This window comes from Lepisma saccharinum, chromosome 12 (genome assembly GCF_977018435.1).
Source record: "Lepisma saccharinum chromosome 12, izLepSacc3.1, whole genome shotgun sequence".
Taxonomy (NCBI): Eukaryota; Metazoa; Arthropoda; class Insecta; order Zygentoma; family Lepismatidae; genus Lepisma; species Lepisma saccharinum.
Genome location: NC_139240.1, coordinates 41,319,309 through 41,336,214, shown reverse-complemented (window position 1 = coordinate 41,336,214; position 16,906 = coordinate 41,319,309). Strand labels below are relative to the sequence as shown.

At 37.5% G+C, this 16,906-nt stretch overlaps 1 protein-coding gene across 1 annotated transcript; it reads right to left on the bottom strand.

Annotated features, from left to right (window-relative positions):
* Positions 1 to 4,642: 4,642 nt before the first annotated feature.
* On the bottom strand, positions 4,643 to 15,873 carry LOC145996021 (PI-PLC X domain-containing protein 3). Its single transcript, XM_083132192.1, has 3 exons — positions 15,385 to 15,873; positions 11,512 to 11,686; positions 4,643 to 10,018 (listed from the first exon to the last, which is right to left on the bottom strand). Exons 1-3 carry the CDS (start codon positions 15,494 to 15,496, stop codon positions 9,328 to 9,330), a joined length of 978 nt encoding a protein of 325 aa, XP_082988318.1. The 5' UTR covers positions 15,497 to 15,873; the 3' UTR covers positions 4,643 to 9,327.
* Between the last annotated feature and the right edge of the window lie 1,033 nt (positions 15,874 to 16,906).

Below are 16,906 nucleotides of genomic sequence, written 5' to 3'. Positions count from 1 at the left end.
AAACCTAGCACCAGTAGTACAGGCACCAAGGGTGCAAAATCTAATCATTATCCTCCAGGAGAGTGACTCAGAAATGAGTGAAACAGTGACCGGAGACAGAGGAAGATGACGAGAGCGGTGATGAATAAATACCTTCAAACTTCTTTCAGGTATGGGTTTCTCGTATATGCTACAGTGATATGATATTATAATACTGTGTAAAAATATTCACTATATTATTTCACTGTACTCATATATACTGTGCATGGACTATCAAAATAATGGACACATCGTGAATTTTCTGCCCTTCCCTTGCGCTAGCAGTTAGCTTGGCAACAGCGCAGTAGCACTGGCTGGGTATTGGCCGAACTCATGTTCCTTCTAAAAGTGTGCGCCGTATAGACACAAGCGTCCCTGGCTAATACAACCGGAAATCGGTTTAACGCCTCCACGTTAAACGGTGGTAGCACAATATGAACATATTTCTTGGAGAACGTGTCACCCATATTATGTGGACACATTACCAGATGGCACAGTGTGATGTGCAGTTATTGCACAGAGGGTGGTGGTAATTAATTCATCGTTGAGCCAACTGCCATGCAGAATGGTTGTGAACTCTTATCAAAATAGCAATTCTTTGGAGGAGTAATGCCAGAGAATGCCACAAAAAGCATGATGCTGTCAATTATGGTTGTTTGTTCTCTTCCCTATTCTGTATCAGATACACGCGACCTATGATCGAAAAAAAGAATACAAAGCCTGTATATTCCAGTAGGTATTTATTACATGAATGATGAATACAAACGAACTCACGTGAAAGAATACTTCATACACTACTTCTCAACACAGTCTCCTCCCCGGTTCAGGCATTTATCACACACTTCACGAGGTTCTTGATGCCTGTCTCACAGAACTCTGGGTCCTGTTGTCGGAGCTCAATCCCTACTTCGTGCTTGACAATATCGTCTGAGTGAAACCGGCATCCTCTGAGATGCTACTTCAAAGGAGCAAAGAGATGGTAATTGCCTAGAGAAAGGTCCTTGTGTATGTTGGAGCACGTGCCACCCAAAACCTGCCAGGACGTCACGTGTATTATGATCCTTGTGTGGAGTCACGTTGTCATGAAGCTAAACGACTCCTGTGGTGAGAAGTTCAGGCCTCTTTTTCCGAATCGCTGTTTGTAGGTGCATCAATGATGTTGGCTTCACTCGGATGATTTTGTGCAGCATGAAGTAAGGGTTGGGCTCAGACAACACGACCCAGAGTTCTATGAGACATGCATCATGAACCTTGTGAAGCACTGGGATAAATACCTGAAAGGGGGAGAAGACTGTGTTGAGAAGTAGTGTATGAAGTATCCTTTCACGTGAGTCCATTTGTATTTGTCTAATAAATACCTACTGGAATATACGCACTTTCTATTTTTCTTTCTGATCATTCCTCGTATATTCCACAGTTCCATATACTGCCCCCTTCAATTTTTATTTCGAATTTTTTTGGCAGTCCCACATTCTCGTAAAAAAAAATAGTTTCCATGACTTATGCCCCAATCCTAAAATAGAAAATGTTCATCCCAACGAATCTAATTTTTCAGAGTTAAGGATGTATGTGTAGTTCTTGAAACAATATCATTATGCAGCACTGATTTCACATATCTTTGCTTTGACTTGAGTGGAGAAAATGACATACACACATTTAAAAGAGTAAAAACATACTTATGTAAGTCTAGATTTGAATTCAATCCACATGCAACATTTCTTTTTAATAGTATTCATCTTCTCGGCAGTGGAGCACAAAGTGCAGTAGATCATAAAATAACTTAAGTACTCATCACTTTCAATCAACACAGCTTGCATTTATCTAAAAAAAAAAATCCATCAGAGAGGATTGAGAGATCTGGCTATTATTGAAAATGGTTCTTATTTTTCAATATTATAGTAATATGGTTGCATTAATTAACAGTAAAACTGGGTAAACCCAAAATTAAGAAGAGTTGTTGCTTCATTATTACTATTATATTAAAAAATTAAGAATCATTAAGCAGTCGGCAGGCCTAATTTCTCAGCTCCACGGTTCACGTAGACTTACTAAAGAAGTTATCTTGAGTTAGTGTAACTTAAAAATATCCTTTGTAATATTTACTACATAAATGTAATATAATTAAGCCTTGTTTTCATATTAAAAACACTAAGTTGCTGCCCAAGGCAGTTTATTAAGATGTAAAAACACTTAACATGTAACGTTTCAACCCTGTATCAGAACTAGTTTAGTTCGTCTGAGGAAGACCCTGATACAGGGTTCAAACGTTACATGTTAAGTGTTTTTACATATTAATAAACTGCCTTGGTTAGCAACTTAGTGTTTTTACATAAATGTATTTCATATGACACATTTCACATGAATTCAACCCAACTTTTCTCAAAAACACTCCCTCCGTATTGTTCCCAATGGGATAGCTGCATAGACAATAATCTACATTTATTAGACAATGAGATTTCTCTTAATACATAAGTACATTCAGTATTATGCATAATGGTTGACAGTCAAATATTTATTATTATGACATGAAGAGTATAAGAGAGCAACAATTTCACTGTACCCAACATTCAATAGGAAAATCACTTGAGCATATCATTGTAATACTGTTTCGATGAAACAGACACCCTGATCGTTGTACTTACTACAAGTAAAAAAAAAAGACAGTATATCTACAAGACATGTTAAAAATAATAATTCTTTTAATGCCCAACATATTCAATTTCTAAAATTTCCCTGCAATTTTAGGCAACATTCCTTCACACACAAACATAACTGGAGAAAGAGAAATGTTCTTGGCCCAATTTCAGTGAGAGATTCCTTGGTCCTCCATTTGATAATATCATTTCACTTTTACATCATATGTACATTCAGCAAATATGTACTGAATATGCATTATCTCAATTTCCTTAGGTAATCCTATGGTACTGATATTTGATCTACATAACTAAAAATAATGTTTCATATGATTTCCATAGTGAATAATGTCTCCATTCAGTATAATCTTATGTACAATTACATTACACTGAGTAAAATGAAAAAAATATTGTTCCTTAACAATAACAACAAAATAAGATTACTGTATGTGGTAATATTAAAACTGAGTACAACAATTTTATCAATACTGATAACATTTACAGAGTTTGACGTTCAAATATTCATACATCTTCAATTTAAAACTATATGTTTGATTATAATAATACTTCATTTGTAGGTACAGATAAGTTGTTAAAATACACACAGAGAGGAACATTCCACCAATTTTTATTTTCATCAATAGATTCTTTGACTGGCTGCCTCAGTTGTCAAGCATGTTGAGTGGGTCAACTCAAGATATCGCCATGAAAAGTTCTGGATTCAAGACTCAATCAAAGCGTGACCCTGCATCAATTTAATTTATTTGTCTTCAATGTTGCAATTAGCACGAAGAGGCAGAAAATAATGTAAACTAAGAAATACAAATGAAAAATATTTGATTTTGCCCTTTGGATTTACTCCCAGTGGAGAGATATTTCAGTTGTAGAAGTTTCACTTTAAACAATAGGTCCAGTCCTAAATACGAAAGCATCTTGAAAGGTTTTATCTCCTATGCAATAACTCTGGCAACACTGCTCAGAGACATGTGAAATTGGTGTGAGAATAATCGCTGATTCACTGACTGTTGCGACATCTAGCGGCGATCACATGCAACATCACGCATGCACACAATAGTGAGGAAAATGGCGACGTACATTGACGTAAGGTTGAAACATTGGTCTGATATTGAATTCCTCGCAGCAGAGGGTTGTGGGCCTGTTGACATTCATCGACAAATGAGTGCTGTCTATGGCGACGCCTGTGTGGATACGAGTACTGTCAGGAGGTGCGCAAGGAATCTGAAAGGCGGCAATCCGGCCACGACAAGCCTGCATGATCAGGTCCGCAGTGGACGACCCATAAGAGCCACTGATGCACAGGGAAAGTGTTGATGACCATCTTTTGGGCCTGTGACGGCATAGTCGACACAGAATTTTTGGAGCACAGAACCACTCCGATAGGTACGTAAAAACCTAGGAGAAACTCCGTGCACGATTACTGTGAGTTAGGCCTGACAAGGATACAATTCTTCAACATGACAATGTTCGCCCACACACGAGTCGCCAAACACAGAATGCATTGCAGCATCTCAAATTCCAAGAGATTTTACCCCACCTGCCGTACAGCCCAGATCTCGCACCTTGTGACTTTTTTCATTTTTCGAGGCTGAAAGAGCACCTGAAGGAACACCGTTACATCAGGGATGCGGAGGTGCAAGCAGATGTGTGTCGCTGGTGCTGGGAGAAGATGCTTGATTTCTTCGCCGAAGGGATGCAACAACTTGACCGACGTTGGCATTTGTGTATGGACAATGATGGTCACTACGTGGAAAAGTAGTGACAGCCTGGTAGAGTACATTACAAACTTTAAGAAGATATATAGATCATGTAAGTATCTTGCATATTATTGACATCATTGCGTAGGAGGCAAAACGTTTCAAAATGCCCTCATAGATTACCATCTCCATCCAAGATGCCATAGCTGTTGTAAATGAAAGCAGAAGTCCTTTGACCTTGTGTTTGTGCATGCACCCCCCCCCCCCCCACACACACATATACACCACAAACAATTACACGTGTGTATCTATTCACAATTAGTAAATATTTCAGTAAATGAAATGTTCTTTCTTTAAATAATAATCCCAGACCATTCATCTCCTGACTAACAGGTCTGTTGAATATTATGGTAGTAAAAAAAACTCTATTTTGCAGCTCTTCTAGAAATCTATATCTTTCTTTAAAAAAAAATATCATTCATGTTGTGTTTTAGACACACCAAATTACAATGAAAATTCACTCTGTGATGTAATAATATTCATTACAAAAGTGTTTCCAGTGGGAAAGAGATAAATTCCATCCTGTCTTGGTGAAATTCAAGAGAGGTTCGCCCTTAATCTTAACTCACAACACAAATTCACACACAACCATACTACAAGTGATACTTTACAATGGAACAAAAAATTAGGCCATTACAGGCAGTGTACACTGTATCGAAACAACTTTACATACTATTAAAGGAAATAATTCCCACTTGGTGTTAATTTATACACTTTTTTCTTCAATTAAAACAATATAAAAATAAATCTGAACACATATGAGACTCTTTTCTACACTATACATTCATGTTTTTAAGCAAAATGCTTCGAATAGTGACATTATATTTCCTGCTTCAAAGTGCAGCTATCAATCAATGACTGGTCTAACTTTTTCTTAACAGAACTGAAATGAATCTGCATGAATTATTCCACTCATGATTTAATTTGATGGTAGTTTTTTTTTCCATTCTCCAAACAGTTCAAATACTCAATGATCAAGGATGTATTTAGAGATGAGTCCTAGGGGTCCACCCCCCTCCACCCCCAAGACTTACCAAGTACTAAAATTAAATAATCAAAATATGCTTGTTTATATTTGTTGCACAATCAAGGGTTATTTATTTGCACTGGGTTTTGAAGTGACAGTACGTAACATTATTTATAATTTGCATAAATATTAATCTGGAGCTTTACTTTTCATCAATTGGACATAACATCCTTTTTGTTATTCAATAAATATTTGACTTTTTAACATTAATTTCCTTGTATAGTTGATTTTGTACAGATTTAAAAAATCTTAACTACATATAAGCTAGTTAATGAATACGTGCTATTATATAACTATTCTTGTAAAGTCTTTTCACCTATTCTACAATAAAATCAAAAATATTAATTAATTTGCCTATTTTAATAATTATTATTATTATGAATAAGTATTAATGCATTAATTACAAAACATTTACATTATTATTATTTGTGAGAGACTTGGTTCGGACCCCTCCCAAAATATATTTCTAGATATGTGCCTATCTATGCTTCCTTGGTTCTTCATTATGAATTATGAATACATCATTTATTCTTCTACTATCTGCATGCATTAACTGCTGCAAATGCTGTGTCAATCTTCAACCTGGAAGAAAGCATTGTATGATACAATGCTTAGTGCCAAATGTGACTGACAGCACAAGACGACGGAGGACACACCCATTTTGGAAAATTCCATGACACATCGAAGCTGTGTGCTTAAAAGCATGATTCATCTTTAATATGCAATAATGCTATAAAACGGCAACGTGGGTGTGAATCCACTTTCATTATTCTACATAGGCCCAATTGAAAACTTGACTTAAATCAACATCTTAAGCTACTTTCATACTGCTAAGGATGTGAGTGAGCTGAAACAAAAGGCATTTAAATGTAATCCTTTAATTCATGATGGATGTGGTAAATGAAGTTTAGTTTTTCATATGTGAAGTTTGGTGTTGGATACACCAAGCGCTAGTTATCAATGTGGTGTGCAAAAGCAGAACCCCAGTTCCGACACCCACGATGCAAAACTAGGATGTATCGGTATCAGCCTATACCAGTGATATCGCCATCAGAAAGTATTGGTTGGAATTTGCTTGCCGATACTTTTCTGGTGTTTTGGTCTTTCACGGAGTACATAGAAATGCAGAATATAATTATCCTGGGAATTGTGGAAAATTCAAAGTTTCTTTTAATATTGCACAAGTTTTGTGTGAAAAAACAGAATGTTGTGATAACATAACATGTGATTCAATATTCTGATGTAATTCTCAAATATTTTAAACTATTTTAAACATGTGAAGTTTTGAATGTGTTTGGCAAAATTTTAATCGGTATTGGTTCAGCCCTATAAATAACCATAATCAAGAACTCAAACCCAAATGAATTGCTTTCCCATATCACCCCACTATGTCAGGCAAAATATCCAAAGCTCTTCAACTATTCAACATCAGAGTTGCACACAAACCTATGTCTCAAATCGGAAGAGCCACCTAACTTCAAAACATATTGCCTACCTAAACTCGCATCCCATAGAGTCTACATACAACTCCACATGTCAATGGCTCAGTAGCTACATCAGGAGAACCATCTGTGCTGTTCAAGAACGAGACAAAAAAGATGCATCAGGATCATGCCTTTCACAGCACTCCATCTCCTCCACACCCATACTTCATCCAACTGGCTCCCTCATAGAAAACACCATCAAAGAAACCCATGCCATCATCCAGCAGAAACCAGCACTAAGCCTAGACAACGGAGAAGCACACCCAACATGGCACCGTGTTCTTTAAAAAATCCCAGACCACAAGAAGAAAAAATGCAGTCCCCCTGCCCGATCCTCTACCACCCACCCAAGGAACACGAACCACGTTGCACCAAACACCACAATGCGCAGACAACCCAACCTGCCAGTCTCCACCCTGCAATGCCGTCAGACAACGGAAACTAAAAGAGTAACATGTTGACGTGTAGTGCGAGTTATGTACAATCTATACAAAATTTGTATAAAATGGTCTTACTTACGTGAGTGAGTATTGAATTTTTGAAATCCAGTTTTAAAATGAACTTTTGAATGACAAACTTGATTACCATTAGAGCATCCTAATTGCTTGGAATATTTATTTTGTTGATAAATTGTTACTCACCCATATACTCAACAATGTGAAAGCACCATGTAATCAGTAAAAACAACAAACATGTAAAATATTTGCACCTTCAATAAATTAGATCGAGATCTATTTACAGAACAAAAAATATAGCTGCCAGCAATTGCAAGAAAACAGATATACATATATAAATGTATCTACAAATACGTTGCAATACCTTTGGACTGGTGTACCTAAAAAATGCTTCCTTTCCATTTCAAATAATAAAATGGAACTGATTCAATACGTAAAATATGTATTATTAGTCTTCGAGACTACCTCATATCATAATAGCTGTATTACAGACTTGCATAACATAGGAAAAACAATTTTCTCTCGTGATATATAATGCACATTCAAACACAAGATAAATAATTGTTCAACTCTTTGGTAACTTTAACAACAGTGTATATTTACGTCATATGCACAAGTAAATATAAACACAGCACACACCCTCCAAGATATGTATAAAAATGATTTAAATAATAAAAGAGAGTAGTCAGGAAACGACACACTCCATTCAAAACATGCTTTTTAAAAATATATATGTATAAAATTAACAATAACAAATAATAAAGTGGCATAAAGAAACTTCATAAATAACAACTACTAAAGTTAGAATGTAATGTGAAGAATACATGAAATGTTTATGGCCATTCCATGACAAATTACCACAGTTTACAATCTAATGCCCTCCCAAAACAATTTCTAAGTTGTTCAAGTACCTTACTATGTAACATTTCCATACATTAAAAGCTAAGGTATTCTTACAAAATACATTGGAAAGAGATGAACATAATGGGAAAAAAATCACCATAAATTTTTAGGCCATATCCGAATCAGCATCTCTTGCCTACAGCGCTGTTATTGTCTGAATCTGCAACATAGGTGAAGTTGGAGGGTCCGACAAGTGCATGCTTCAACTCGCTATAGCACCACACTCAGCAGCCATGTTGCAAGTTAACTTTGGCGTTTACTGCATACACAATCTAAAACTCGGTGCTACTTGGACATTTTATAGACAAGACTGCATTGAGAAAAATGTAAGAGAAGAAATTGCAAGATATATTTCTAATTTTAAGTAGTAAATAGTTGGAAAGCATGGTGAAGTTTGGCTGGTATCTTCCGTCTGCTCCTGTACTGTGCACCTGCACGCTAGAGCGAGATCAGTGACATTCGAACTGCCCCTGGTGGGAAAAACGGAAATAGTACTGCACGACAGCATTTAAACCGTGTTTGGTACATTGTGTCAAGTTTCCCGCGCTTGCCGATCGTTGCCATTTCTAGCAGACACCACGCGGCGTTGCTGCTGCAGACAGAGTGAACAACGTGTTGGGGAAAGCCGAACTCAGGTTGCATATAAGATACACAGGAATGCACAAATTCAACACCACACTCATAAAACAAGCTCATGCAGACACAAACAAAACAAATGGGAGTTAGACAGCATCTCCCTTCAGCATTTGATTTGCTCCTTGCTGCCTGCCAGACGAATTTTTCCTCATTCTCATTGCCACCGAAATTGTTGCTAGCGCAGGAAACATGACAGGTTGTAACAAACGTGGTATAGATTCGGACTTCAATGGCACAGGAAAGAACATAATGGTGCGCTTGCCGATTTGGACATGGTACTAGCTTGAACTAGTGCCACAATTGCTAGTGCTTTAGTATTTTACCACAGGGGGACTATAGGATAGTACCTGAGTTGATTCAACATGGAATGACTTGTATTCTGATTTAATAATGCGATCACGTTTGTTGCCGGTATTCAAACTGAGGCAATATTTTCGCATTGAGCTGAATCACCGTTTTTGCATATGGAAAATTATACATGCTAATGAAATCAGCAATAACAATATTAATGCCTTTCTCACCTGGACTTTGCTTCTCCAGCCATGGTATGATAGCCCTGTTGCACGGAAGTCCGCAGTTGCTTTCCAGGTTTCCGCATGGGTGCTTAATCACAAGCGCATTATCGGGTGTCAAGATGCACTGAGTGACGAACCCTGTAGTTTTCGGTCTAGATGCCATGTGGGCTTCGAGAAACTGGATCATCATGTTGACGGACGTCGTGTTCGGCCACGGTGTCGGGAAGTACTCAGAAGGCCAAAACTTGGGCTGCCCACGAGCGGCATTGTTCCGATACAATGCGATGACCTGGTAACCCTTCTCCCGCATCCAGCGTAACGTCATGTGGTAGAGATTATACGAAACTGGGCACAATTTCCTTCCGAACAAAGAATCCAGAAGAACGAGCATCCGCGTGTGATCTTCTTGCCTGAAGTTGTAGAAGTGCTGGAAGTCCAAAATCAAGACTTCGTTGCTGTGTAAATCTAGAAACTCGTTTATCTCCTTCAGAGTGTCCGTAATTAAGCCGCCAAATAATCCGTGAACAACATAAGCTTCGTCACTTTGAACAGCCAATCGGATGTCGAGGTACCTATCAAAGGAAGTGATTATTCACCAAATAATCATTCTAATGCCACAGAACACATTAAGACTTTACGAGCAACAATATTCCACATCAACACCTTCAACAGGTAAGGTGAAGTAATAAAGGCACTTTAATTTTGTTTTGCTGTTTTATAATGGTAACACTAATAAGCCTCGTTTCCATGTTTAATAAAACACTAAAAAGCTGACCAAGGTAAAATTTATTGTTACACTATAAACATAATGTTTCTACCCTCTAACAGGGTCTTTTTCAGACAAAGATTCACAATAAATTATTTATTTAACAAATAATTAATTAATTTAATACACATTTAAAAAATAAACGTGTGTTTAAAGTGTCCTATTTAACAATGAATTTTCCCTTGGTAAGCTTTTTAAGGTTTTATAATGTTCTATCATCCAGAGAAGTAAAAAAAAACCTCAGTTGTAGTGGGACATATGAGAAGTTTATAAATGACACAGTGGCAATGTAACCAAGCCATGGTGTATGTCAAATAAACAGTCATCATGCTCAAATGCAGTCAAAAACAATGACAGGCTGCAGATCAGTGTCATGTAATGAATTTCTCCATCTTAGCCATTGTGCTATGAGACAAAAATAATAACTCCTGCAACTAATATATGCATATAGCAATATCACTTTTCCTCCAAAATATTTCACTGCAAAATTTTATAAAAACTAGTGCCGTTCATATTTTTTGGCCATTTTTCCAACAGAGAAAATACTGCAAAAAAATATTGCTAAAATTGAGACTGGTTTAATAATGATCTAAAACAGAATCAAGATTTCTAGTGAATTAAGTGAAATGGTAGAACATTGATAAATTTTGTCACCAAAATTCAATGATAGGTGCAGATTTTTTTGTCGACATTTTTGTAGCCATTTCAATAACTTCATAAATGGTTCTTAAGATGATGGAGGAGGGGAAGTTGAGATACAATACTTATATCTCAGCTTCGCAACTAGGTACTTAAAATCATAATTTAAATTTAACAATGTTCTTGTGTCACATCAGAATGAATCTAAAATACTGAGATCAGAGTCAGTATTTGTTCAAAGTATGAGCCCGAGTTAAAACTAACGCTTAAGTAAATTTTAGATTTGTTAACATCTAATGACTTTACCAGCCTACAAAGAAATCCATTTAATCTTATCATCATTCATCCTCATCTTCGTGATTAGCCAAAAGTGGTAGAAAAGTGAAGCAAAAAAATTAAAACGGCATGATTGATTGATTGATTGATTGATTTAGTTTATTTTACTTCGCGTCTTGTGCCTCTTGGCTAATTTGCGAAGATGGGGATGAGTGATGAAATGGATGAAAATGGACATTCACAAACAACCATACCCGACCGGGATTCGAACCCGGGACCCTTGGCGTCGCAGCGCGATGTGCAAAACAATGCATGAATGTATGGATCTAGTTAAACAAAAAAAACAACAGAAAAATTAACAATTTTATACCTCCTGTCACTAACCTTATGCCTTCTTTCAACTGTTCCGTAATAGTTGAATGCTGAGTGACAGACCAATTGAACATGATTCTCTTGACAATAGTACTGCAAGGGCCTCCGAGGACTTTTACTACATCCGGTGCATCGGGTGAAATGTCAGAGGTTGGGCTGATGCTGTAGCTTAAAGAATCGTGAGACCCTGTAAGAGCAAAGACATGGTTTAGTTCATCTAACCAGAAAGAATATGATAAATTTATAAATGAAATCTTTTGCAGATTCTCAAATTCAAATTGGAAATACGGGGGACAGAATTTTGTACACCCTCCAAATGTATGTGGAACATTTGTCTGAAAGCACTGGCATGCACAGAAGGGGCTACACACCCTCCAAATTTTGAGAGAAACAACTATTTCAAATAAAGAGTGAAGCACTCTGGAAAATCCAGAGCGGTAAATCCAACCCCTCCCGACCCCAATTACCATTTTTGATAGTACAAAGTTCTAAACATATGAAATATCTTATTCTGTATATCATGCCCCCCTTCACCTCCCCCTAGAAAGCAGCTATATACTACCCACCTTTAAAATTCCAGCCGATTCCGAAAAAAAATAATCATGGCAATGTCTGAAAGGGTTAAAATATTAAACAGTTACATTAGCAATCTTCAAGGGCATCTGGAAGGGGGGCAAAGGGGACCGTGGCCCCCCCTGGAAAATGAAAGTCAACCAAAAATTACATATTTCACACATATAATTTAATTTCAGCTACAATAATGTAGTGGCCGCGGTGGCTCAGTCGGTAACGCGTCTGACTACCATGCTCAAGGTCCCGGGTTTGATCCCCGGCCGGTTCAAATCCGGGAACTAACGGTGGAAGCGGCCCCGGCGCCTACCCAGCGTCGAATAACATGGGTACCTGGGGGAAACCCTGGGGGGTAAAGGCGGTCAGGGGCATGATGCTGATCACATCACCCCCACTCACGACCGGATCAAGAAAGTGTGGGGCGTTACCCCCACACCCCCTATACGCCTTCATGGCGTGGTGCTATGCACAGGGGAACACTTTACCTTTTTTACAATAATGTGTGTTAATTATTGCACAAACATGATAAATTCAAATTTAAGCAATGTTTTTTGAGGGATGAACACTATTATTGGGGATAATATGCCATGTTGGACCCCCTGGAAAAAAAATACCTTCCTTGCCCCTCTCTGGAAGAAATCCTGAGGACGTCCATGGCAATATTGATACTGAGAATTCCCTATCAGGGGCTACGATGCTCACATGGACAATGTTGTGGATTCATTTACATACTGTGAAAGTACAGCATGTTTCAAAGTCTGTTCGGGAGTCAAATTTTGGTGTAAAATTATGACATTTCACATAAATATATGGCCAATATTTATGTACATGTTGCTTGCACCTGTTGACAAAATTTCGACCTGCTAGTGTTGCCAGTTAAAATGTCCCTAGAATGGCAGTTTTTCACTTAACCCATAAAATCGCCAGTCCCAAACCCATCGAATGCTGCACATGACCAATATTGGTTCCAAATGACAGACTGACACGGCATCACTCATCAGATGTCTAATTATGGCCCTCTGATGATTTCTTACATATCTTTCTCACCCAAAAGTGACATTCTGGAAAATATTTAATGTGGACTTCTACCATTTATAAATTTATAGAATTTTCTATGTGGAGTAAACTAATAATGTTAATCATTGGAAAATATCTCAATGGATGAGGCTTTATAGTGCAGAAAAGCCGGTGTAGATATCTCTTAAGATTTTAATGTTGTAAGCCATCAAAATTTGGCCTGTGCGACTTTTGAAACACACTATATAAACATGTGTGATGTTATTGATGACTGAACCAAGTGTGAAATTTATGGATTAATACTTTTTTTTTTTAATATTATTTTTGCATGCTAAAGTGTCGGGATAGAAAATGACAAAATGATTTAACAAGTGAGGCCATAAATCAGCAAATAGGGTTATATTTTGTGACTGGCTTGTTTGGATTTAACTGAGGTAAAATGGTGTTACTGTTGTGTTATGCATAAAAATGTTTGAAAAAAGAATTGTCTACTACGGTAACTATCCGTTATCGCCCGAACAGATTTCTTCAAATTTATAGGAGAAACTACTTACTGAAATCAGTTTCTGTAGCATTGTCGAAGTTCTTGGAGGTATTTTCTTTCGCGGAAACTGAAAATTTCACCATAGAATGCTGCAGAACAAGAAATAATCACTTGTTACGTAAGGAACTTGCATCTTCTGTAACATTAGGCTGTTGTTTCCATTATGTACGTGCAGATGGCGCAAGCGTCGAAAGTCATGCGGTCTCGCCAGTGTTTCCAAACGTGCCTTTTTTTTTTTTACGAGAATTTTTTTTTTTAACTATGCTTACCTAACCTAACCTTGCCGGGAATGGTCCGTGGGGCTATCATGAATGGTTTTTGGGGCCCATCCGGGTACTAGTTTACTATCCTTTGGACAGATTTCTACAGAAGAAACTACTTACCGTAATAAGTTGCTGTAGTATTGTCTAACATCGGGAAGGTGTTTTGTGTGAAATTCAGGTGTTTTCCATATCCTGAAAATGGATTTCTTCAAATTTAAAAGTTTGGGGCTCATTTGGGGGCAGGTGACTCCGGCCAATTTCTAACATGCCTTTAACAGGGAGTCTATAGAAATAGCCGGGGAGCTGGAGCGGAGTGGGGCCACGTTAGCGGTTGGGGGCGGTAGGTCAATTACCCCAGGGGCGGAGCCCGGAATCGGTGGGAAATTTGAGTCAAAAATTTCAAAACGAAAATACTTTTTTTGTTTAAATTTCGCACCGATTCCAGGATGGATAGCCCCAAAAACCATTCACGGAATGTTCCGCGAAGCAGATAGGTAAGTACAAATGTCAAAAATTGACGAAACTCAGAAGTTATAGGTGTCCGAAGGATAGTAAACATTTACCGAATGTTTTTTGGGACTATCCGTCAATGGTTTGTGATGACATAATGAACACGAAAGTAGGCATTTTTTGGTTATGAAGATTGAAACACTGCATACCCACTCCAAATCGACAAAACACAAACACAACGCGCAATGATCCATAACGAGTGCACACCATATTGTCTGTTACCCAAGCATAACAAGGAAGACAAATAATGACTCGTTATATGAAAAGTTGACACTATTTTATGGAAAAAGGCATAACTTCACCTTAAAGAATCTTCCGCAATGCAGAATAGGTAAGTATCAATGCTAAAATTAAGGAAATAAACGAGTGAGAGGTGTTCGGGCCTTATCGGATACGTACCGTCTGCTACAACTTTGTAGCTACATTGGAATTGATACATTGTTTCACTTATTGCATTTTCTTATTATAATTCATGTATTTATTTACACAATGTGGCTGAAATCCATCACCAAATGAGTGCTGTGTATGGACCAAACTTACCAGATGACAAATGTGTTGGTGAGGGTTGGAAAAGTTTTGGTGAAACTGGGAAAATTGTACATAGCAATTCAAAACAAATGAAGATCAATGTTATCCATGTCTCTCACGTCTGTGCACACCCCCATTTCTAGCACAAACATTGTAGTGCTTCCTTACTGGAAAAGAAAGGAACAGCAGAGATTTTTATTGAGTTTTGGGTTTTGTCTTTTGAAGATATTTTTTTAATGCAAGAACACAGAGCTGTTTACTTGTATGATTCTCCCATGATATATTGCAATAAAACATGCTGTAGTGTAAATTTATACAAATGCACCATATATATTGAACGATCAATGTGCTACATTAATTTATATTAGCACTAAATAAGTGCACTTCGGCAAGTCTTTTGTTTGTCGCTTGTTTACATAAAATATTGACCGAAATTCAAATAATGATCTTTACCTGGAATTGCTAGGTGAATTAATGGTACGTTTTTTAGCTCCTCCGGTAAATACTGCATCCAATTTTCCAAATCTCTTGTAAGGTCCAGTGTATAACTCGATTCTTCCATCATTTTTCAAACCGAATTGAGGCCTCAAGTGCAGTGATCTTGTCAGCACGATATTTATAACACCGACTTCATGAAACTACTGCAGTAATTAGATGTAGACGTTTAAATCCAATGTAACTTTTGTTTTCAACTTCCACGGTTCCTTTGCTTTCCATGACATGAACTCTTGATGCATAATTATTCTCATGATCATGAGAGAAATTCACACAGCCGCTTTCTCTTTCGTATTGCATAATACGTAAGAAGCACGGTCATCTTTATATTCGTAGGTAACACAAATGATCTATTCTTACACTTTCTTATTTGGTTGTAAATTTTCAGCAACAGAGAAACCTCGACGGTTTTGCAGAATTTAGTTTACATTTCTCGATCAGCTGATTGACTACTCTCTCACAGATTACTGTATTTGTTGAAACCACAGTTGAAAGACAGTAAAACACAAAATGGGTGACGGCGCCAGCAAAGTTGTGTCCTTGGAGAATTTCGTTCGTCATTTGGTTGCTCTAAGCTGTACATTGGAGGGCAATGAAGTGGCTTTTTAAACGTTACTTTCACCGAAGTAAAGAATTTCTAGTCTAAATCGACAATAAAAATGTATTTTGTAAACCTTTTAGATAATGTGGCAAGTCAAAAGTTTCCTAAAATAACATTCTTGTAACGCTAAGAATTAATATATTGAAGCGCAATGGCAAGGTAGTTCGAACGGGCTAAATAGCGTGTGGTTATGCCAGAGAGCAGGGGCGGCGCCAGGAAGGTGGCATTTCTTCCGCATCCCCTTTTCAAAATCTATATGTTCAACCAAAAACATTAACTTTTAAAGCGTCATATTATGTCATATTGTGCGCTGAATGTTGGGTATTGAACTTGAAGTGATACCGCTGTTATTGTATGCAACAGCAAGAAGCATTGATCCTACTCTGAAAAAGGAAGCCGCACTCTACTGGCGGCAGCAGTGGCGTAGCAGCCGACCCCGCAAATCCCCAGAAATTCAACAGTTAGTGTCGCTTATTTAAAAAATGGATTTTCGAAACAGAAAGTTTGTTCCCCGTAACATATCATATGACGACGTCTGCGAAAATAAGCAGTGGTGTGTTGTCTTAGCCAGAGGGGCCCGGGCAACTTGACATTATGGGCCTCCTCCGAAATTCAGAATTATGTTACTGGCTCATAGATGGCAATCGATAGGAAACTTCTCTCATCTCATGCTTTTATAGCTACGTGAGTTTCGTAATAGTAGTGTAGTGTAGTGTAGTACAGTTGTGAATCTAGTAGAAAGATTAACTTGCTCAACCGGTCGATTCCTTCTTGTTACACAATACCTAAACAAACAAACTTGATAATTTATTACCTTTTTTATGTTACGTGATATTTAAAATGTAACTTCCTACCAAATATTCTCAAGGGGATCCCCAA

What these genes read in the sequence shown, in the direction of transcription:
- LOC145996021 (XM_083132192.1), bottom strand. Translation starts at nt 15,496, where the DNA reads ATGATGGAAGAATCGAGTTATACACTGGACCTTACAAGAGATTTGGAA. An exon ending in AATTCACCTAGCAATTCCAG is followed by an intron (nt 11,687 to 15,384) that starts GTAAAGATCATT and finishes TTGCTCTTACAG; the next exon opens with GGTCTCACGATTCTTTAAGC. An exon ending in CAGTTGAAAGAAGGCATAAG is followed by an intron (nt 10,019 to 11,511) that starts GTTAGTGACAGG and finishes TTCCTTTGATAG; the next exon opens with GTACCTCGACATCCGATTGG.